This window comes from Citrus clementina, unplaced genomic scaffold (genome assembly GCF_000493195.1).
Source record: "Citrus clementina cultivar Clemenules unplaced genomic scaffold, Citrus_clementina_v1.0 scaffold_4, whole genome shotgun sequence".
Lineage (NCBI taxonomy): Eukaryota > Viridiplantae > Streptophyta > Magnoliopsida > Sapindales > Rutaceae > Citrus > Citrus x clementina.
Window position 1 is genome coordinate 16345024 of NW_006262274.1, and position 23702 is coordinate 16368725.

Below are 23702 nucleotides of genomic sequence, written 5' to 3' on the forward strand. Positions count from 1 at the left end.
TTTAGCTCGTGTTTATAATAATTAGGTTTTTTTTAATTAATTAAGTTATCGTGAAATAAACAAATAGTTGCAATGACTACTGCACCCTAATATTTTATTGTTAAAGAACTATAAAATCTTGTATTTTATTACTTTTACATTAGTTGACCGTTAGTTGACATATAAAATATTAATTTTTACCAACTCTTTAAGGGGAAAAATTATAAATTATCAATAGAACTTAATTATTATTAACTAAATATTTATCATTGTATTGAATAATTTTCATTTAATTAAATAAGTCTAATTTTTATTATTAATTATCAATAAGAATTAAAAAATATAAATGCATATGTTATCAATCAAATATAAACTTTATTATTTAATACTTGAAATTTTTGTGATTGTATGTATGTATGTATGTGTTTATAAGTATATTTGTTTGTTAATTTTATCTTTATTTTTCAATTTTTGTAGGTAATTAATAATTAAAATTAAATTAATATTTAATTGAATGAAAAATTATTGGAATACATTACAATAAACCTTAGGCTACATTTTTTTCGTTTGTATAAATGTAAATTTTTATTTTTATTTTTTGGGTTTTTGATACAATAGGTAAAATTATTTATTAAGTTTTATTAGAATTTGCGTTTTTTTCCTCGAAGAAAGGGCAAAATTAATATTGTATAGATCAATTAAATGTCAACTAAAGGAAATGTAGTAAATTATAATATTTTATAATTCTTTAGTATATGGCAAAATATTATGAAGCAATACTTGTTGTACCTAATTATTATTTCACAATAACTTAAGTAGTAAAAATAATAATAATAATAAATAACCTTATTAATTAATAAAAGAAGTGTTATCAATCATTTTTTTCTGAAATAAAAAATTAAAACTCGATCGTGCCAAAAATTTTACAAGGAAAACTGGATAGTAGCAAAGAATCATTAATCTATTTTATATTTTATACTCTTATAAGGAATTTTGAAATACATCGGAGATGCTATGTCAACTATAAAACAAGTAAATGATGTTATGATATGTATTCATTTATTTTGAAAAACTAACATGTAAGTGATAGTTATATTAAATTCAATTACACATGTCACACTTACACATATAATAGTTGGTTGTATTGCCTCAGATATACAATAGACTTTCTCCACTCTTAATTACACAAATTGACACAATTATTATATAACAAAGTCAATTAACAAGCATTGTTTAATTGAAAGGCCTACTACTAAATCAATTAACAAAAGAGTTAACACACAATCGCGTGCATTCTCCTCCTGACCGGTTTCATTTTCATAGAGATTTCTGGTGGTCCATCAGATATCAAAGACAACAACCATTTAATTATTGTACGTCAATTTGAAATTTTTATAATGAATATTGTCATTTCAACTCATATACCTGTATATGTATAACGAGTGGTTATCTTATAAGAAGTTTGATTCTGGCATATTATAAAAATCTAGGGGAAATTAAAAGATAAGAAAACATCAACTTAAATACATTATTTATTTTTAATAATATTACATTTTCTTTAAAAAAGAAATAAACGATAGAATGACCAAAATCCAAATGAATTCTTAATTGTCTATCTCTCAGATTTGTGCTAAGGGGACTACTCAAAAATATCACTTGATAACTCACTTGATCAAATTTATAAAGTAAATAATATGATTTGACGTGCACTTGTCTATTAGATAATAAATTTTATAATTTATAAATTTATTTTTAAGAAAAAAATGAAGAGTATAATAATGACTATATAAATATTTACTTTTTTTTTTCTATTAACAGAGAATTTAGAAAGAAAAAAAATGGTGTACTTGGTTGGCAGTCACATTGTTATCTAATATCTATTAAAGTGCAAATTTAAGTATTTAACGAAGAAAAGAGTGGCTTAAAGTTTAAACAAACGAAGGCTTTAAAGAACCTGGCCTTTGTGATGGGCTCGATGCTTTGGTCCAATTAATTAATGGTGGTTCAACAAAAGACAAGGACATGACAAAAGGTCAAAGCTGCCAATGGATGGATTATTATTCATAAGTGGTCCAGTTGATATTTTAATTTTTGTCTTTTCAAAAAAGGGGTACTATAATTTTCTAATACTACATAAAAGCACTGATAAGTGTGAGATATTAGTGATGCAGTAATGATGTCACGTGTCAATTTATTTAAAATCTTCATTATTATTTGGTCATCCTATCATCATTGTGACATGCCCCATAACACGACACTTTTCATTATTGTTTCATTTAAATATTTTCGTTCTTGATATTTCTACGAAGAAAGGGTGATGATATATTTATTTAATTGAAATATTTAGTTTATGGATTATATCTTAATTAACGTGTCATTGATAAAAATTTATTATTTGAATTCAAAGTAATAAGGCTTAGTGTCTATTTGGTACGGTTTATCTAATGGTTATAAGTACTTATTTAATTTCATAAGCTCTTATCAAAATTTTTGTTAGTGTTTGGTTGATTTTTTAGTAGAGAGTTTGAATGTTAAATAACTTATTTTACCTTTATTTATAAAAACTTAAATTTTGGGCTTTTGGGAGTAGAGGTTATTTTTTTTTAAATATTAAAATATCTAAAATATCATCTTACATATTTAATAATCTTATTGTATTCTTTTCATAACATAATTTTAAAAAATTTACCTATTAAAATAATTTTATAATTTTTAATAAAAGCGGTCATTAACAACCAAACAACTACATTTTTTTTTTGGGTAAAAATTGTACTTGTAAAAACTCTACTTAAATAAGTTCTACTTGAAAATTTTGTACCAAACGGAGCCTTAATAATTATTTATCACTTGAACCGTTCAGATAATGACGCATTATTTACCAAATTAATTGTGATACAAAGTTTGTATCCCAACTAAGTATAACATTATTGTTAAAAAAAAAACATATTCTCGCCCTAAATATTTACTCTCTACATCATTTAATTTAACTAATTGAATTCAAAACAACAAAGAAAAACTTTTTGCGCTATATTAGTCTATATTCATTCACTACTTATCACGAATAGATAAATATTATCACAATTAATTAAAATATATAGTGAATAAAAAAAAAGTAATACTACTCTCGACACCCAAGACTTTGTCAAGATAACAATTTAACAAAATCATCTCCCGTGATAGAATCAATACAATATTTTGATTCGACAGGTGCTATATTCAGTAAGTCTATAATCAGTCCCCAAAAAAAAAGAAAAAAAAAAGAAGGTACATTCCTTCTTTTGTCTTCTTGTTTCAATTTTCCTCTCCCCTCCTCCGATTTAGTACATGCATTTTAATTCCATAATTAACATGCTTAATTTGATTAGGCTCACATGCAAGTCATTACCATCTACATGATAAGTTTCTTTACAAAAAGTTTAATCGATTCCATCTTTTGTTTTCTTGTTTCATTTTTCCTCATTGTGAGTTGAGAGTTAGATGGGATCACCTGCCCATCCTTTGATGTACATATTAATGGCAAAAATACATTCATTGCAAAGATTAAAAAAGGAAGAGCCGTGGCCATACTTGAGCTAACCTAGGCATGTGGGTTCAAAGGTCATAATCACAAAATTGCTTTTGTTAAAAGCACGATTACGCTTTGTTTGGCTTTCACATCGCTTTATCAATATCACAATCCCAGGCAGTTGCCTCTCGCACCTACTTTGGCTTTGGGACTCTTAATTTCTTACCCACTTTTTTTATTTACCTTTGCTCTCAATTTAATTAACTGCCCTTTATTAGGTTGTTACTTTGCCTCCTCAATTAGAGCTTTAACTAATACATTTTTAATATAGCGTTGTAAAAAATTAGCATTATACTTGTAGCAGTTTCTCTCGTTTTCTATGCATTTATGTTGCTACTTAGAGCAGTTCTTACAATTTTTCAACGAGACGGTTGGGAATATTTTTCATTAGGGTTCATCACTTGTATTAAACTCCTTTTCTTAGTTTGTTTTCAAATTAATTACATTGTCAATTACTTACGAGATATGAACTGGGTTAAAAGTCACATATATATTTTTAAATGACAAATAATATGCCTTAAGTTTACAACTATGCGCACGTAACACACCAATTATTTATATACAATTAATCAATCGATTATATTATCCGTTCTTATCCGATGAAATAAAAAATTCCCATGTCAAAATTCATACATAATTCCAATGGAACCAATCACAAAGATGAGAAGACTTGACCATAAAAGGTGGGAGGCATCTCCTTTTATTGCTTCGTTGTCACTTGTCACCTGGGAATCCGTAAACAAAGCTTAATAATGCAAAAATGAAAGCCAAAGTTAGCAACGTGGGGACGAAGAACAAAACGCATCGATTGAGGGACCCTGTTCTAAGGAGACTTAACTAAGTCAATAAGGATACTTAATTAAACTAATCGTGCACCAAACCAAAATCGTGATAACAAAGGATAAAAAAAATACTCACTCCGCTACGGGATTCGAGTTAAAGTATAATCTATCAAATCAACTTTGCACACTTAATCGCTTTCCGAAAACTTCAAGAAATTTACTAACAACATGGTGACAAATTGCAATCGAATATGACGACCCATTAGTCTATCTCGATTAGAAAATCGACACGTAATGCAATTAAGTATGATGAGTGGGTAATAAAGTTGGCTTGATTATACATATAAACTAACATACACAATCGTCTAAAGATGGATGTCGTTGTCATGCGAATATTTTTACTCATTGAGCTCTCGTGATCATGACACATTGTACAAATCACTTTGCACTCATTATGTAGTAGATCAAATCAAAGAATGATCAAAATTTTTCAAGGATTTATCAGTTGTGTGATTAAAGTTTCAAGAAAGCGAAGAAGATCATAAATATTGACAAGTGGAGGGGAACTGTTTGCGAGGTGCCCGCAAATGCAGAACGTGATGAACTCGACAGTGTTGAGTGAAACGGACTCCATCTGCCATGTGAGCTCACAGATGAGGCTGCAAATTGCAACACGATTCAAATAGGAGGATATTGCTTGAAGGATTGATTAATCAATTGAGGTTGCTTTCCACTTGCAAGCCGAAATGTATACTGTATGTTTGCGCAAATTACAAAAAAGGGATATTTGTTTGTATATCATGAATCACCTATAACCAATCGTTTCAATGGACAAGCACAAACATGAAAACTTAATAATTCCTAGTTGAAGACACACTGACAGAGTAGAAGAAAGTTCAAACAATCTTTACTTACATCCTAAGTGACATAATAACAAGTGAAAGCAAACCATTCTACAGACTACAAAAGATAGATAAAAGGGTAAAAAAATAGAAAAAAAAAAAAAGAAGAAAGAAAGAAATAGGTGCCGGCGTAGATAAACCTCGCAACAAAAGAGGTATAATCATAAAATCACAATCTTCTAAAAAGTGTTTAGTTGATTGCCGATCCGGTAGCTGTATCAATCTTAGGCCTTTCTGGACCTAGATTTTCTTGAGATGACTACGATCCAAGTAATTGCTTCCAACAGCACAGCAATCCCACCCAAGACCGAAATAACTATAATGTAAGCTGATTTCCATTTGTTTTCGGGGTTCAAAATGTCCAACCCTTTAAACACATTGATGATGCCAAGCACGAGTATGGCATATCCAACACTGTGGTGATAGAGATTCCAGTGAAACCGATACTTGTGGTCCTTCTTTGGTCTCAAGAACAGTGCGAAAATCTAACAAGAGCCGAAAGAGGGAGTTTTTATCAGAGAAGGAAAAAAATCAAATAAAAATATAACTTCACGACACATAACCAGTTAGCATAGCAGAAAGGGAAAAAGCTAGAATAATATCTCTATCTTATAGCAAATCAAACCAATCCAATTCACATACTAAAAATTCCAAAATACTTCTTTTGGAATTAATTATCAGCCACAAGACACAATATCAAGGAACTCCATCAACTTCAATGGCCATACTCGTGTCACATTGTCTATAATACTCGAGTCAGCATATAAGCCACACATTTTAAGTCACTCAATTCAAGAAAACAAAATGACTAAAGTTTGTAATGCTAAATTAGATTAATATCGTGGACAACAAGAGCTTTAGTTACCTGAACAGTTGCAAGACTGAAAAGGGCAATTCCAATATTCCGGTGCCCAGTGTATGTAACTCCTTTTGAATCGCTCCCAAGCTTAAGACCGGTTCCCCAGCCGGCAACCCCAATAGCATATGCAGAGGACTGGCAGAGTACATGGAGATAAAACCATGCCGGATCTGCAGACTCGAAAGTTCTCAAGTACCGGGCAATAATGGCTCCAATTGGGAACAAAATTCCCCAACTCACAGCATTCAATACCCCATGAATCTGACATTAAAAACAATCAAATTTGTAATCAAATTAAAGAATCCCTGTAAGATATCATTCTATATCTAGCCAATCACCCAACTGGTAAACACAAAGAAATAAACGGAATCCAGTTCTTTAGCAAAAAGATTTCATTAGAAGTCAAAATTTTCCAAAAAAAAAACTCACAATGTCTCCAAGTCAAAGAAAAACCAAAAAATTCAAAATTTTCTGGACTTGAAAAAGAAAATTCCTCATCTTTTAAAAAAAAGAAAAAAAAAACAAAGTTTAACTACAAACCCATTTTGAATCAATTTAATAATTCCAAAATTAAGCAAAATAAACAGAAATAATAACTCAAGAGTTGTTTTTCTTTAGTTAAAAAAATTAACAACGGTTTAAAATTTAAAATATTAAAAGAAAAAGAAGATAAAAATACGAAAAAAGAAACTCACGTTTCTCTTCTTAGTCCTGGAATCGGTTCCGGTACTACCCCCGCCGGTGTGGGCCCCACTCAAATCCAGAGCCCCCTTAGAGTTCAAATTGGGTGGCGCGAAATCATGCTTAGCTATCATCCCCTCGGGCGTTACACTGGGCCCCACCTGCCAGACCTGGTTAAGCTTTCCCGCCTTCGCAAGCTCCTCCGGCACCTTAACCTTCCCGTAAATCCTCATCAACCCCCCGGACTCGTCGGCGCTGGTGTCCCACACATCAAACGACAGCTTCTTCGTCGGAACGATGGATTCGTAACTGCTGACGTTGTACAGCTTAACGGTCACGGCCCCCTTGGAGTCCTTGTACGCCACCAGCGCCTGGGACCCCGCCATGCCCGGGGCCGTCGGGTTTATGGCCCACGCGATCCAGCCGCCGGATTTCGCAGGGGCGGCGACGAATGCGATGGAGAGGGATCTGTTGGAGGCGTCGTAGGTGAAGTGGAGGAAGGAGGAGAGAGAGGGGAGGTCGAGGCAGTGGACGTAGATTTCGTTTTTGAGATTCTTCGACTGTGAGGTGCATGTGAGTGACAGCGCGGGTGAGATTAACAGAAACCAGAGCGAAAGCCCCAGAACTATCGAACGTGTTGAGGAAGAGGAAGCCATGAGCAGAGATTAAGGAAAGCTTAAGCGCCGATAAATTTGGTGGAATATAAAGGGACTGAGTGAATGAAGCAGTGGAGCGAGTTAAAAAAAAATGACATGGTTACAAAATTGTTCCCCTTTTTAAAGTGCGGGGGAGAGTGGTTGCCAATGATTGCGCGACACGTGTAACGAGTCAATCGTGGGATGCTGAATTGGAGAAAAGCGGTTGACTTAGCGTGAAATGGGAGATTCGTGGAGATCACGCGCAGGCATGATTAGTAAATGAGCCACGTGGCTCGTGCGGGGTCTGAATTCCTTTTGAAAAGGAAGAAGTTTCTTTCCTTCATTCTCAATTTTTCGTGTGCAATTTTTGGTCATAAGATTTTGAATTTCCTTATCCTTGTGAGTTACTGTGATCACGATTTTGTCGATTCTCATCGTGTCGTCACTCGTCTTGTGTGATCATGTGTGGGCCGGTAACATGAGTTTGGGCTTCGGCCCAAATTTGATTTATATCCAACCCAATTACAGAAATTCAGGTTAATGATTTTTGTGAATTCATTTTTACATTTTCGGCAATGTTTTGAAAATGTGCCCCATGCCTATTCTATAGAAAAGATTAACGCCAATTTCTCTGGTCTCTCCAATCCGTAGCTGTCATTTTGATTTGAGATTTAATGCTTATTTGATCAATTTGGCATAAGCCAGTGCACTACTGCGGTGAATCGTAAGAACAATTTTGATGTCAGTGATGACGATTTGGGAATGGAAGCCAATGGCTCTAAATGGGAATTACAGCAAAATTACTTTGCTAGATGCCAATCTATTGATAGGAAACCCAATATTATGCTCCAGTCGCGTACCAAAAATAACACTTTCAAAATCTAATTCTTAAAATTAAAAGATTCTTTTCCTAATTTGTTCGTATAGGTTGAACCAAACCATTAACTACATATCTACTTTTGATTATCAAATATTAGATTCTTAATTTATTTTCATATACATTTTGATACGGGAAACATTGGCCGTGGAATTCAAGTTTTTAAGTGGCGTTGCACAAAAGAGCCCCCAAGTTATTTTTACTCACCCCCCAACATCTCAAGTCTGCAAGTCTAGAAACTTCAAAGTTTCATCTAAATATACCCATAAAAAACTCCATGGATCGCTATAGATTCTAACTCTTTTTGGATCAATACTAAGTAAGAGCCATCATAAAAGGTATGATGGTAACGCCATTATTTTGCTACACAATATTCCCGTTATAACAAAAGTACAAAACGCACCTCCGACAAAAAAGTAAACGTGGCTTGAAGAACTATTATGGCTAATCAATCCACGTAGAATTGTTGCAATTATATCAATGAAAGGAGTTTGATGATGAAGATCGATCGTTGTAGGCAAAAGAAAAAGCACAAAACGTCACACTCTAATCAACAGCATACGCCAATTATTAATTTTGTTTTGTTTTTTTAATACGTTCATGATATTATTATAACTGTACAGTTGTTGTCGCTTATTCTATGATATGCACGTAGTCTTGTTTTTTTTTTTTAATATTGTTATACAGAATTGTAGGTATTACAATTAATATTTACAAACAGATTCTACAATTGAGTCTTTTTTCGTGGTATGTACTCCTCTGAAGTACTGCCTAAATTCTTTAAACCCTCTCAAATATTCGAGGGATGTCCACTCCACTCACATTTCGTGAGGAATAGACTGGCTCTACTCAATTATCAAATAATTGAGAGATGATGGTAAATAACCTCCATAAATACTTTTATGAAGGCTCGAATCATTACACTCAATATTGTAAGTGCAAAGGCTCTCCCACTGGACCAAAAACCCGTTAGTACGTAGTCTTGTTATTATGCCAAAGAGGGGACCCCTTGCTTTTCACTTCATGCAAAATGGAATGAAAATTAAAGGAAGATAAAAAGGCACCAAAATGTGAAAAAAAAAATAAAAAAGATAAAAGGGAAATTCTTCATGACCTCTAAACCTTTTTCAACAAACTTTATGTCATTTTTAAAAGGTGCACTTGTGAGAATTCAATTGCTTTGTTCCCTCCGTCTAAAGGCCGCTGAAAAATAAAATAAGGAAACAATGAATTATATATACCACATGGCCTTTATTTATAGTGTCAGACAATTCAAAATTCAAAACTAATCAATACGCCACTTGTGATTCACATTTACAAATAAACCCCCATTGGCCCATTTCAATTAAATATAGATAATTTGACTTTTAATATTATCATAGTTATTTTCAGAACCGAAGGTTCGAATTATAGATTTGAATTAAAATTAGAGTTATGCAGCATTATAAAATAACACTAAAACAACTATATAGAAAGGACAAGTCGTTGTAGCTACTAAAGTACTATTTTTTTTTATTCATTATTTGTTATGTATATGTTTCAACAAATTATAATAATTTGTGTGTGTATATATATATAATAAATAATAAATAATCATAAGAAACAATAATTTAAGAGTACCAAAAATTTAAAAATTCAATCATTCGGACTCGAGCACCATTAATTATTATAATTCACCAATTTTAAATTAAAACCCAAAAGCAAAAAATGTAAAACATAAATATATTAATTATTCGCCGAAAAAATAAAACACAGAGATCTCCAATGGACAAAATGCGGATAATAACTACAGCAAAATACTAAAAATTAAAAAAAATAATAAAAAACAAAACTCAGAAAGTTTACAAAGCGGAAACTGTTACAAGAAACAGAACCAAACCCATAAACAATCCAACAACATTAGCTCTGATCATCGACTGTCCGCCCCTGTCGGGAGAAGGAACGCCGGGGCTACCGGGGGTACCGGGAGTCGGCGCCGACGCCGGCGTCAAACTACCGGGCTTCTTGACCAAATTCAATGGCCCCTTGGCTTGAAGATTCGCCTGCTTAAACTCATGTTTCATGGGATGTCCATTGGCCACCTGAGCACCCACCTGCCACACTTGGTTCAACGTCTCCGCTTTCTCCGGAACCTTGAGCTTACCGTAAATGACGGTGGTCCCGCTGGCACCGGATTCGGCCTTCAAGTCCCAGGTTTGGAACGAGAGCTTTGATTCGGTGAGGTTGGAGTAGGAGATGATGTTGTAAGTCTTGACGACGAGGGAGCCGCTGGATTTGAGGGCGATGAGGGCCTGGGATCCGGCCATGCCCTTAGCCGTCGGGTTGATGGCCCACGCGACCCAGCCGTCGGGCGACGCCGGAGTCGACACGAAGGCGATTGAGAGAGACGAGTTCGTGGCGTTGTACGTGTAGTGGAGGTAAGAGCTCAAAGTGGGGAGATCGAGGCAACTGTCGTAGGGCTTCTTGTTGTTGGTGAGTCTCTGCGAGGTGCAGGTGAGGGAATGAGCCGGTGAGATTAGCAAGACCGAGATGGAAAGGAGTACCACGGCCAACGCCATTGTTAACAATTTGAGAGAGAGAGAGAGAGAGAGACAGAGAGACAGAGATGTGTTTTCTTTGGTGTGGGGCTGTGGGCTTGTGGCTGTGTGTTTGGGACTTTTGGAGGTATTGTTATATAGACAGTGAAAGGGGAAGTGAGGAACGACCGCACGGCGTCGTTTTGGTAACTCGGTTGCAGTTTCAAGTAAAAATTGGCTTTCCTTTTCACACGTCTTTAATTTTTTGTTATTTTTGTTTTGTTAGTTATTTTAAAACAATAATCAACTACAAATATGTATACGTAAGGATGACGATGATGATTATTGAATTGTTTAATGAAGATTTTTTTTATTGATAGTTTAACTTCGAAATGTTATTGGTTTAAATTTATTAAGTCAACTTTTCTACAATAATTTCTCTTAATTTTAATTATTTACTTGATGAATGTCTCAAGATAAAAATTTTAGGATGAATGGTATTTACTTGTAAGGATTATGATATCTTATGTAATTATGTAAGATACAGCTCTCCTTCTCAATTACCTATTTTGTTAGGGATGTCTCTTACAAATTATGTAAAATTGTGAAGCCCTTACATGTAATAATAATGCCATTGACAGTCTGGATGATGAGAAAATTGTGATTAAAATCATAAAATGATTTAAATATATATTCCCTTTCTTTGTTTCCGTCAAACTCAATTTAGAAAAAAGGAAATTAATTTATTACACAATTTACAAACTTCCCCAGATACGGTCAAAAAAGTTGGCTATTTTATATTATAATGCATCTAAGCTCTGTAACATAGTCGCACCTAGCCCCACAGACGACCTTCTCTGGTTCCCTTCAATTGGGAGGACTTGGGAGTTGGGAACTGGTCGCGTGTGGGAACAACGACTAGAAATTTTCAAAACGGCACTTGGCCGTAGCGTAGAGGTAGTTTAGCTAAGCAGTCCAGTTTCTCAGAATTTACTTCTTCTTTTTAAAAAAAAATAAATTCACTACGTAATTGGTTGACTCAAGAATCAAGAGTGAAGGAGATAGATCACGTGCAACGAATGATATTTTCATTTTATTAAAGGCGAGAAAGGGGAAAAAAAATTTGAGAAATTGAGGGACCACGTGACATGTGGACAAGGCGTGCTTGTCGCCACCAATATTGCTGCCGTTGACGGAAGGGGGGGGCGTCTGTGTGATTCATGCCTACCCACCCAACACCCAAGAGGCAAGAATGTGAATGATCTTTATCAACTTTTTCTTCTTCTTCTTTTTTTTTAATTTTATTTCAGGAAAATTGAAATTAAAAAAATCAGACCAGCCCCCACAAGACTTTTTACGCATTCTAATTGGATTCTTCATGCCACTTTCGTTTGTGTGGAACTGCCAAACAAGTTCTGAATTTTAGCTTTATATTTATTTCCATGCCGCGGTCTATTTTGCACCGACAAATAAGTGGGAAAATTGGCCGAGTTATGTGATTCCAATTGAAATGGATCGCGTTATCCACAGCAGTTGTATACAAAACTAGTTATGCTAGTTAACTATTTCATTTTGTAACATTATGACATTATGAGTTGTGACAGACTGACATTCTTGAATCACTCAATACCTCTTAGTCCAGTAAATGTAGCTCAAGAAATCTATAAACTTGAGACGAAAAGAAAGGCATAGAATAAATCCAAACGGGTGTGATTCAGATCATTTCCTCCAAGCCATTCACCACCAAGTTGGTGGCGGACACAAGTGCCGGGCTGAGGAAAAATCCCATTGATATTGAGCACCGAGACAATTGTTCTACCCATGATGTTCCTTTGTTGCACTAAGAATGTGGTATGGCGTCCTTAGTTCTACCTATTTTGGCGTTTCAAAGTTTTTCTTCAAGAGAGAATTAATAAAGTTGTTGACACTTGGGTACTTCGAGAGAAACCCAAAATCCTCCTTTGTAAGACTTCAAGTGAAGTTGGTAAAAGTCTATTATGTTATTGACTTAATTAGTTAATTTCAAATAAATAGAAATATTACAAATTCAGTTCCTTATAAAAAGGAAGGCTTATTCAAATGGAATCTAGACTTAATAACCAAAACTAACAAACAAGACTTATTCAACAAAGACTAATTCAAGGCCACGTAGCAAGTTGAGTGGCCACGTTCGTATAGCACATCCGTTTATTGATAGTAACAAATTCCCTCCCACTTAAAGAGGTCGCTTATCCTCAAGTGCAAAATCATGAATTCAATATCTTCCCATGTTGCATCCGATGGTGAAAGGCCTTGCCAATGGACCAAGACTTCTCCTTTTCCCTTTCGCCTTCGATATTCTCAGGGGTTGTTGCATAAAAAACTTTTGCCGCTTTATCCTCCATGATCACATCACCATCTTCTTCATCTAGGCAAGCTTCAATCATAAATACTTTTTCATCACAATTATAACAAAGACCTCTTTTTCTTCTATCTTGTAGCTCTGCAGCTGAAAGTTTTCTCACTGGAATTGCAGAGATCCCATTGGTTTTATTCTTGGCTGGTTGGATATTCAGTTGGGCCACTGAAGGATTCACCTTTTTCTGCAGCAGGTTTCGAGATTCAAATAATCTTGCCAACCCAATGGCTTCAGAAAGTGTCATTGGTCTTCCTGCTTGAACATTAGCTCAAATAGAATCCCGTAGCCCACTGACAAAGCAACTCACTTGTTGTGCTTGAGGTAGATGCCCGACCTTGGTCAAGAGTCTTTCGAATTGCGATTGGTATTCTTGCACAGTTCCATGTTGCTGCAATTTGGTTAGTTCACAAAAAAAAAATCACAAAATTGGCTTGGGACAAAGCGAGAAAGCAGCTCTTTTCGGAAATCATCCCAAATAAGATGAGACGTGTCCTGTTTTAGTAACTGATACCACAATTGAGCACCTCCTTCTAAATGAAATGAAGCGAGTGACACTTGATCAGCTTCTGGAGTTTCTTGAAATTGAAAAAATTGTTCAGCTCGGCACAACCAACTCGTTGGGTCCTCTCCTACATTGTAACGGCGAAAATCCAATTTTACAAGTTTGGAGGCATATGAGGTTGTTGAACCTTGTTGATTTAGATTGCTATTTTGACGGGTACCATGTGCTCTCGGTGGAGCTTGTGAGGTTTCTTCATGTTCTCTAGTTGATTGGCTCACCAATTGGTCCATCCGATATAGAAAGCTTATATGCCATTTTTGCCATTAGATCCTGCTGTCCACTGGAAAGCGACGCATTGGTTTGTTCCAGTTGCTCTATACTCTGCTCCATGCCTGAGCTCTGATACCACTTTGGTATGGCGTCCTTAGTTCTACCTATTTTGGCGTTTCACAGTTTTTCTTCAACAGAGAATTAATAAAGTTATAACACTTGGGTACTTCGAGGGAAACCCAAAATCCTCGTTTGTAAGACTTCAAGTGAAGTTGGTAAAAACCTACTCTGTTATTCACTGACCTTCAAATAAATAAAAATATTACAAATTTAGTTCCTTGTCTTATTCAAATGGAATCTAAACTTAATAACTAAAATCAACAAACAAAACTTATTCAACAAAGATTAATTCAAGGCCACGTAGCAAGTTGAGTAGCCACGTATAGCACATGTGTTTATTGATAGTAACAGGTGCAAAGCAGCAGTTCATCATGATTGTGCTTGCGAATATTGGTAGAAGGCCAAAAAATTTCTCTGTTTCCTTAACCTCGGATGCAGTTATGGTGTCATCAATTAATGCTTTATCAGTACCCTGCAGCATAAATGTTGTTTGTGACTTTAATATAATTCATGATGATATTACTGCACAATTATTGGAAACAGCATGCTGTAATTAAGCATGTCCAAAAGTGCAAACGTTAGTGGATTTTCATGTGCTCTGCTACCAATTTATGCTTAATCATGTTTAAAGTCACTGTTTGTGTATGAGAAGAAGCCAGAAAATTTAGACCGTTCTTTCAGCAATTAGTCCTTTTTCTGGCGCTTAAATCATAAATCATCGTAGCACTCATGAAAGTTGCAATTCATTGTGCTGTTAATTAATTTGACAAAAAAAAAAAGTGTTAGAGCAGTCCTAATAATAAATTGGGTTATAGTTATGTTGGAACAAATTTAAATACAAATTTCAACTATACATATAAAGTAATAAATAATAAAAAAAATTATTATAATTTTAATCGTGTTATTATTAATCTATAGTAAAACATCTCCGACCTAGCCACACCCAACAAATTATCACGTGAATCTATAAGATAATGTCACGTCACGTGGACGTCCAATCTGATCACTCATCTGTGGCCCGGAGGCTCTGCTGTTTCGAAATGCAGAAGCAATTACCTTGACAAACAAGGCAGAAAATTAGCACAAATTAGGAGAGAATTCTACCTTATAGATGCTAGAAGAAACAATCACCCTTACACAGTAAAATAAAATGTACACCCAAATAAGGTCCACAGCTAATTGTCTAATTAAAGAAGAGTCGTTATCTTGTGAGAGTTCCTGCACCTTATTAAAGTACGTAACTACTATTACACTTTAATGAGGTGCTGAAACTCTCCTTAGAAGATTTCTAATTACTGAATGGTGAAAAAAATACTTCTGTGCATCTGTTTTTACCTTAAAGATTCTTGTTATTGGACTTCTACTGGGGCGTTTGTATCTATAAATTTGGAAACCCAACAGTGAAAATGCATGGTGTCAAGCTCAACACTGCCACAGAAATCTTAAAAACTCCGGTTCCAACCTTTATTCTCTTCAATGCAGACCTTCGCAGTTGCAGAAATGAATCCACCCGTACATTGAGGGGGGAAAAAAGAGAAAAAAAAAAACAACCAATTGAAGAAAGCAGAGACATTTCTCTGATTGCTGTGATCAAGCTGACCAGCACCATGAGCAGGCAAGGCTGCCTTGACACCCCCAATGCCTATGGCCATCGCGTAAAGCCCTGTACACGGTATTGCAGCTTGAGTGTGAGAAGGCCGTCTTTCCATAGCAGCTTGACACCACCACGGTTGCTAGAATCTGCCTGTCTTCCCTTCCAGTCCCCATTATCTCCAACGTTCTAAATGACCATCTCAATCTGATCATCCTCCTTAAAACAATGACAACATTTATATTTAATTTTCTTGCGTCATTATTCATAATTCATACAAAATCATTCAAGTCTTGGAAGAAGAATTGAACATAACCATGATATATACAAGTAGATATGTATTTAAACTTACCATGGGGAGAAATTAAATATTGGTTAACCCTCAAAAAGCACTGGAAAAAGCTTCGAGACATGATGAAGTCTAGGGATGCAGGTTTAGTTGCTTGGATAAAGGATTTAATTGGCATGCGTACAACTGACCTGCATGCATCAGTATATTTTAATACACTGTTTTGGTTTGTTAAGCATATACAGTAACTGATTCTGTAACTAAATTAGTTAGATAATAAGTTTTAAGGAAAAAAGGACACCACAGCTTAGAAGTTCGAAAAAATAGTTAGAAGACCCCGAAATTTTTAATAAGAGACTCTAATATCCCTTTAATTAAATATTCATTTGGAAATTTTAAAACACCAATTTGGGTATTTCTATCCGATTTGGTTTTGGTATTAATAAATTCAATTTTTTTACTTACAAAATACCGAACCGAAACTAAAAAAATTAAATTGAACCAAAAAACCAACTCAACCGATTAGGTTTAGCCAATCCCTAAATGTCATGTGCTATTTTTTATTTTAAAATAATTTTGCATGAGAGTTTGAGTTCGAGTCCCCATATAACAATATGAGGACTTAATTCCTCTCTCAAATTTAAGTGGAGGTTGGTCTTCTCCCTTGCGAAATGTGAGTAGAATAGACATTTTTATTTTTTATAAAATATATGAGGCTTGCATTTTTTTTTAATATAATTGTATCTACACAATAAGAAATTTATCGGATTGGTGTTGATAAGTACAACAACGAAAGGTACGATTTAAAAACTTGAGGAAACTACTCTAAATGAAGGAGAATTCTATTCATATTTCGAATTGATTTATTGAAAAAAAAAAATTGTGGGGGCAACAGTCTCCAATTTTCTCAATATGGTTACCTTAAAATAATTATCGGTTTGGTTGGTTATTAATGAGTTGGACCCCATCTAAACCAAGTTACTGGCTAGATTCAACCTAGCGTTCTAGCCCAAATAAATTATTAACCCTACCAAGCTGAGCTGACTTGATTTGAATTTGGGATGAGTAATGAGTCGTGGGCTTTTTATCCACCCCCAGTTACTTATCTTGCAACTGTGGCTTTTGAACATAAATTTTCAAACCGAACTAAGTATAGCTCGGTTTGGCTTTGTTTCAAACCTTTCCAAACTAAAATAAAATTTCGAAACCGAACCGATTTGAACATACTTGCATACATAACCATTCCGTTTTTGCTGGTTTGTGTCATCTGGGTCGAAAATCTAACCGAAGACTTAACCAAACTAATCCAATATATCATTTTATATAAGGGCACAAGTCTGTCAAAGAGAGAACTTTAAAATACTATCAATGTGAACAACAAGAAGATGAACTTCAGCACAAATATTGTTATAAAGATCGGCATAATTTAAGTAATGTTTTGTTTTTTTTTTTTTTTTCCATCTGAAATTTGAATGGGTTAATGTTGCAGAAATTTGAATAGGTATTAAGTAATATACATACACACACATATATATATACATATACATATCTGTGTGTGTGTACACTTAGGTAGCATTTATTTTTTCATCTAAAATATGAATATGTCTAAATTTGGCTGAAATCTGAATATGTCTGAATTCCATATGTCTAAATGACATATTTGTTTTTTCTTTTTCAATAGCTGAATATAAGTGGCATTTTGCTTGTTTTTATAAATCACGAACATATGAAATATGATTATTTGACATTTATGTCCTTATGAGAATTATTTATTCAAATTTTAAGAGTTAAATATCTATACATTACAATTAAAATCAAACATATGTAGAATTAGGTAGTAATTGATCTTTAAATAAAAATAGTATTACATTACTCAAAATGCAAAATTAGAGTATGATGATCCAATTTAAGTCTTCTCAAAGCCTTTCATCATGCCTTCCTTTCGGCCTCCCTTTCCATATTTCTCATTTTGCTTTAATTTTCCACAACTCTACCTTGGATGGTAATATTGAATTCCCCACGAATTGAGTGAACCATTGGTCCGTTACCCACCCCACTTCAATAATAATATTAATGGGAAACCATAAATTCTTCTACAAATCAGTCAATGTTCTAAAATCCATGGAGTTGCCGAAATTAAACAAATCACAATCACAATATTAACACTGGAGTTTTAACGGGCTGTTCCTGAAAAATTTTAGTGCTAATAAAAAAGAGAATAAATAGAAAGAGTAGTTGAACGTGAATTAGAGAGAGATAAAAAAGGGATTAGGTTTTATAATATAGGAAATATGTATATTTAATAGGGACATTATTGGAATATAGTATTTATTTTCTATTCAGACTTTTTTTCATTCAGATAAAAGTAACGTAACTTTATTTTTTTTATTCAGACGTAAACATTTGAAAATCATATATAAGTTGTAAAAAACAAACAAGCAAATTTAAAAAAAAAATCTGAAATTAATAAATTTTCAAACTTTAAACGTTTAACAAACAAGCTCTTAGTGTAAGAATATAAAGTTTGGGGCCAAAATAATATGTATATATGGAAAATAAGATTTTTCTCATGTCTTACATATGTACGAAGGACTATAATCTAATCAGAATACATGCTTTTAGAGTAAGCAAGATTTTAGGGATTCCTAATTCAACACATTATCATATGTGATGAATTTACATGACATATCTGAAGCATGCAAGTTTAGGACACAATTCTAAATTACAAGTTTACAACCACACAGAATATGTTTTAAGGTTTGGATAAGGTAGTGTTCATGTTTTATTTAAAATTTAAATATATACTAAGTTTTATTTGGAATTGAGTTGTTGCAGAAACAACTGTAAAAAAAAAATTAAAAAATATTGATAGTGATCTTAGTAAAATAAAAATCGATATATGCAATAAATATGATTTTTACATAATAATTTACTTAAAATTATTCTTAAATATGAATTCACGTGCATAAAATTTAACAGGGTGTATTTCAAGCCAAAAGCCTCGTTAAAAGTTGTACACAAAACTAGAAATGCTTAACTGACTTTATTTTATTTTTTATTGCATAAAGCAAAATTTATGAACAATTTAAAACCCCAATTTTTCCCGAGAGCAAAGCAAATTATACGTTGATATACACTAATTACCAAGCGACAAGCCGCAAATAATCAATACCTCTTAGCCCAGTAAATATAGTTCAAAAAATTTATGAAGTTAAGAATGCAAAGCAGGGCATAGAACAAATCCAAACGGGCATGATTCAGATCGTTTCCTCCAAGCCATTCACCACCAAATTTTCCACTCACCAAGTTGGTAATGGACACGAGAGCTGAGCTGAGGAAATATCCCATTGATGTTGAGCACCAAGACAATGCAGTGCTGATGCTTCTCATACTGTGAGGAGCCTCCGAGTAGAAAAACTCAAGCATCCCACCAAGAGTGAGCATATCCGATACCCCAAGCAAAAGATACTGCCACACTAGCCAAAACACAGACAACGTGACATGATTTTCTGCGGCAGCCCGCCTCGTGGACTCAACCACGGCAGCCACAGCCATGGACCCTGATGCCAGTGCTAGCCCCAGTCCTATCCGCTTAAGAGGCCGGAAAATGTTATACTTTGCTGAAATTTTCCTTTCGAAGATGTGCACAGAACGTTCGTATAATGGTATGGAAGCCAACATTATGGTTAGGGGGAACACGGTTAACGATTGGGTTGGAATTTTGAAATTGTTTATTGTTCTGTTCATGATGATCCCTTGTTGCACTGAGAATGTCTGTAGTTGTGCTAAGCAGCAGTTCATCATGATTGTGCTTGCAAATATCGGAAGCAGTCCAAGAAATGTCTTTGTTTCTTCAACTTGGGCTGCAGTTATGGTATCATCAAATAGTGCTTTATCTAGTACCCTGCAGCATAATTTTATTTTACTATCTGTTACTTAATATATAGCCCACGATGAAATTTACCAATTCTATAGTTGATCACAACTTTTGAAAACTTACCTGAACATGTCATTGGACCTTGTGGCTTCTGGACTTGCAATCTGATCCGTCATCTCTGACCTTGAGGTTTTCCTGTTTCGAATTGCAGAGGCAATCACCTAACAACCAAATAGGAAAAATCCAATCAAGAAATGGCGAAAAGTTCTTATTGGCTTCATTTTTACAAGCTTCTGTTTTACCTTAAAGATTCTTGTCATTGGGCTTCCACTAGGACGTTTGTATCTATAAATTGGAAAACCAATTGTGAAAATGCATAGAGCCAGTCCCAAAGCTACAGCAGAAATTTTAAAACTGCAGTTCCAACCTCTGTTCTCTTCAATCCAAACCATAACAGTAGCAGCAACGAGGCCACCTGCACATAAAGAAAAGAAGAACCAATTGAAGAAAGCAGAGATTAGTCTCTGGTTGCTGTGATCAAGCTGATCAGCGCCATGCGCAGGCAAGGCTGCCTTGACGCCACCAACGCCTGTGGCCATCGCGTAAAGCCCCGTGTACAAAATTGCAGCTTGAGTGTGAGAAGGCCTTCTATTCATCGCAGGTTGTAGCCGACTGTATTGAGCTTGAATTGTCAGCAGTATCAGCCCCTAAAAATGTTTGAGACTTCATCATTCAATATCAATTTTGGCTTCATTAAAGTTTATTGTTAAAATGAAAATTAAGGTAAAGTTTATACCAGTAGCTCTATGGTACAGAACAAGATGAATGTTGTAAACCTTGTGAGGAAAGAGTCGCTGATGAAGCCTCCAAATATCGTAAGCAAAAAAGATGTTCCCATGAAATTGTTCACCATGATTGCAGATTCAGCAGCTGGATAGTGCATGGACTTGAGGAAGTATGCAACAAAGTTGATTGCATTCGATAAGAAAACCATGTTCTCCAATGCCTCTACAACTGTAGACCAAATATTTGTTGTGAAATACTAGATCATCATTTAATCATAGTTCTTGATTGGACATGGTCAAATCAGCACCTGAATCTATATTCTTACCCCCCTCCCCCCCTCAAAAAAATGAAGTTCAGTACTGTAAATGGCCTCGTTAGAGCATATATTGTATTGGTCTTCCAAAAAAAGATAAAGTTGCCTTATATATATGCATATGCATACATGCGTTAGCAAGAGAAAAATGGAGAAGAAGCAATTTACAACGGCTTTGAGAGGTATTTTATTTGAAAAAATATAGAGATTAGAGAGAAGAGTGATTGAAGTTCTCTACTTTTTCTATTTCATTTTATAAATGGATCCTACTATCCTAGTATAGTATGTGAAGTGTTTAAGTTTTTTTTTTTTCAGCCGCGGATCCCACATTGACAACATATCCTATCCACTCAATTCATCCAACGGCTAGTATCTCACATCAGCACAATTAACAATTTCTAGATGTCCGCATATTAGAGAGACTAAATTATATATATATATATATATATAGAGTAATTTTTTGGTCTAAAGTTTTATAGTATGAGAAATCGTTAAAACTATAAAGATTTAATAACATTATGAAATTAAACTTTAAAATCGTACAGTTTTAAAAATTTCTCATATTTTTCTGCACTTTATAATTCTGGATTAAAAAATTTATATAAAATAAAGAAAAGGATGCCTTAATTCAAGTAATTAAACAATTTCTGAGCTGTACTATTATTTTTATACCGCATGCTAAGCTGGCAGCTCGGGCACCCCCGTGCTTGTTAGAATCCGCCTTTCTTCTTCTCCAGTCCTCATAATCTCCACTTTGATCAATGCTTGCATGAATCTCCGCATCCTATTTTGTGTAGAAATAATTAAGAACCACAACAAAAAACAACATAGATCAAAGAAAGGAGCCAAAAATCAAATGACCATTCTCAATTAAAAAGAGTGAAAAAGATTTGGCAGATGAATAAGAGCAGCCAATGTTTATAATAATTTAAACTTACCATGAGCTAGCAGCAGAAGTGGAGGTTACTCTGAGAAACACTGAAACAAGCCTGAGAAATGAAAGAGACAAGGCATCCATCCAAGTTATGATTGTTCACTTGTATATAAAGAAAAAGTAGGCTTGTGATAAGAATAAAGTTATTGACTAAATACACAAAGCTTACGTTTGCAGCCAAAAAATAATTTTGCATGTGGAGATAAGGTTTTCGCATTGCCTGCCCATATTTGAAGACAGTTGTGTGAAAGAGTGGAAACTATATAGAGTTATTCCATTTAACAGTAAAGCCAGATTTATATGTCATATTTTGAAACGTACAAATTTAAAGACAAAACTCCAAAATAGAACCTTACAGTACTGGGGCAGAATATGTATGAGGTTTGGCATAGTTTGATATTTTTGGGGGAATGTCGCCGTAGCAATTCATATGGTTAAAGATTGTCTTCTAAATTAATCACGCAACAAATATTGTAACTTCAAAAAAATTATAATCATATAATTGATTTGGATCCACTTGATTATGGATGTCGACTAGTAACAATAGGGACGTTAACGATGAAAAATGTATATATCAAGTGTGCACGTAAACGCCACTTGTAACGACCAAAAATATTATCACCATACGTTATTTTAATGTTACAAAAATGTAACATGTAGAGCATTGAAGACTCCAATGACATGAAGGTTCCGATAGAAGATATGATTTTACGGGGCACCAGCGTATTGGGTGACTGTTGCCACAGACAACCATATCAGTGATCACCGTGATAAGATTAATTATTACCTCATAACTCATTTAAGAAAAATGACCATGAAAACACCACAAAGATAAAAACGACATCCTTGTAGCATGAATAATACTAATCGTTTTGTGAGCTATAATGAAGCTGTAGCATAAATAGTAACCTTATTTATGTCTTGACAGTATTTTCTCTTTGGGAGACTTGTCAGCCTTTCTTCATAACTCTGAGAGAGAGCTGGAGAAGAAAATAGGAAGGAAGCGCCAAAGAGAGTGGAGGAACTCTTGTAATCTATGTTCGTTTGTAAGGTTCTTGATTGTTAATGAATGCATAACGTTGTGAGTTTATCCCCATGAATATAGCGGCAAAATAACAAACACCAAACTAGCTGCCGTTAACGCCAAAACTATTAGCTAAAAAGATTTGTTCGGTTAAATCTTCTATTAAAGTTCTTTATATCTACTTAGGCCTTTTTTAGTATTAAGCTGCTGCATGTTAAAAGCCAACCGTTGTAGAAGAAAAACTTTAGTTATATATAATATAAAAGTTGATAATTTGTGATATATATGACTTTTAGCCAATAATTTTGATAAAAATAATAAAATTATTAAAGACTTTTTTTAATCGTATAAGTATGTAATGAATTCACCTAATTAACTTCCAAATTAGTGTACTAAGTGTTTATCAAATACTAGTATTATAACTTTTAAGTTACAATTACCTTACTATAGTATCAAACAATCTTATTTGTCTCGCTATTAAGTTGAACTAAAGTCTTTTTTTTGTATCATTTTAAGGGTCAAGTTCATAGCAAATCTACGCGTTGAAAATTCTCACAAAGCTAGGAGCATCTAATTAGGGACAGTTTGAGAATACTGTAACTTTTAAAAATAATTGTTGTTAACTGTACTGTACAAATAATTAGCTGTGAAGAGAATTAGTTAAGTGTTTGATAAACTCTATTTTCAGAAGTACTGTGAGTTTTTAAAGCAGTTATGGACGTTTGGTAAATTTTACTGTTAAACTGCTGAGAGAAAAAAAATTAATAAAATATACATAATGTATGATAAATTTACTTAT

The 23702-nt window shown here is 34.1% G+C and overlaps 3 protein-coding genes across 3 annotated transcripts; all 3 read right to left on the reverse strand.

Annotated features, from left to right (window-relative positions):
* Nucleotides 1–5097: 5097 nt before the first annotated feature.
* LOC18044966 (cytochrome b561 and DOMON domain-containing protein At3g25290) lies at nucleotides 5098–7543 on the reverse strand. The gene is made up of 3 exons (XM_006437161.2): nucleotides 6783–7543; nucleotides 6094–6348; nucleotides 5098–5713 (listed from the first exon to the last, which is right to left on the reverse strand). Exons 1-3 carry the CDS (start codon nucleotides 7422–7424, stop codon nucleotides 5453–5455), a joined length of 1158 nt encoding a protein of 385 aa, XP_006437224.1. The 5' UTR covers nucleotides 7425–7543; the 3' UTR covers nucleotides 5098–5452.
* Nucleotides 7544–9998: 2455 nt separating this feature from the next.
* Nucleotides 9999–10918, reverse strand: LOC18044967 (auxin-induced in root cultures protein 12). The gene has a single exon (XM_006437162.2). The coding sequence runs from the start codon at nucleotides 10839–10841 to the stop codon at nucleotides 10125–10127; it is 717 nt and encodes a 238-aa protein (XP_006437225.1). The 5' UTR covers nucleotides 10842–10918; the 3' UTR covers nucleotides 9999–10124.
* An 8083-nt stretch (nucleotides 10919–19001) lies between these two features.
* On the reverse strand, nucleotides 19002–21951 carry LOC18044968 (protein NRT1/ PTR FAMILY 4.2). Its single transcript, XM_006437163.2, has 6 exons — nucleotides 21884–21951; nucleotides 21618–21729; nucleotides 20643–20860; nucleotides 20149–20553; nucleotides 19970–20067; nucleotides 19002–19873 (listed from the first exon to the last, which is right to left on the reverse strand). The coding sequence occupies exons 1-6, from the start codon at nucleotides 21884–21886 to the stop codon at nucleotides 19135–19137; spliced, it is 1575 nt and encodes a 524-aa protein (XP_006437226.1). The 5' UTR covers nucleotides 21887–21951; the 3' UTR covers nucleotides 19002–19134.
* Between the last annotated feature and the right edge of the window lie 1751 nt (nucleotides 21952–23702).

Coding starts and splice junctions, on each gene's coding strand:
- LOC18044966 (XM_006437161.2), bottom strand. CDS start 7,424: ATGGCTTCCTCTTCCTCAACACGTTCGATAGTTCTGGGGCTTTCGCTC. Junction 6,349..6,782: donor CCAGGACTAAGAAGAGAAAC/GTGAGTTTCTTT, acceptor TTTTAATGTCAG/ATTCATGGGGTATTGAATGC. Junction 5,714..6,093: donor TCAGTCTTGCAACTGTTCAG/GTAACTAAAGCT, acceptor GGCTCTTGTTAG/ATTTTCGCACTGTTCTTGAG.
- LOC18044967 (XM_006437162.2), bottom strand. CDS start 10,841: ATGGCGTTGGCCGTGGTACTCCTTTCCATCTCGGTCTTGCTAATCTCA.
- LOC18044968 (XM_006437163.2), bottom strand. Junction 20,861..21,617: donor AGCTGCCAGCTTAGCATGCG/GTATAAAAATAA, acceptor TTTGGTCTACAG/TTGTAGAGGCATTGGAGAAC. Junction 20,554..20,642: donor TCTGTACCATAGAGCTACTG/GTATAAACTTTA, acceptor AAACATTTTTAG/GGGCTGATACTGCTGACAAT.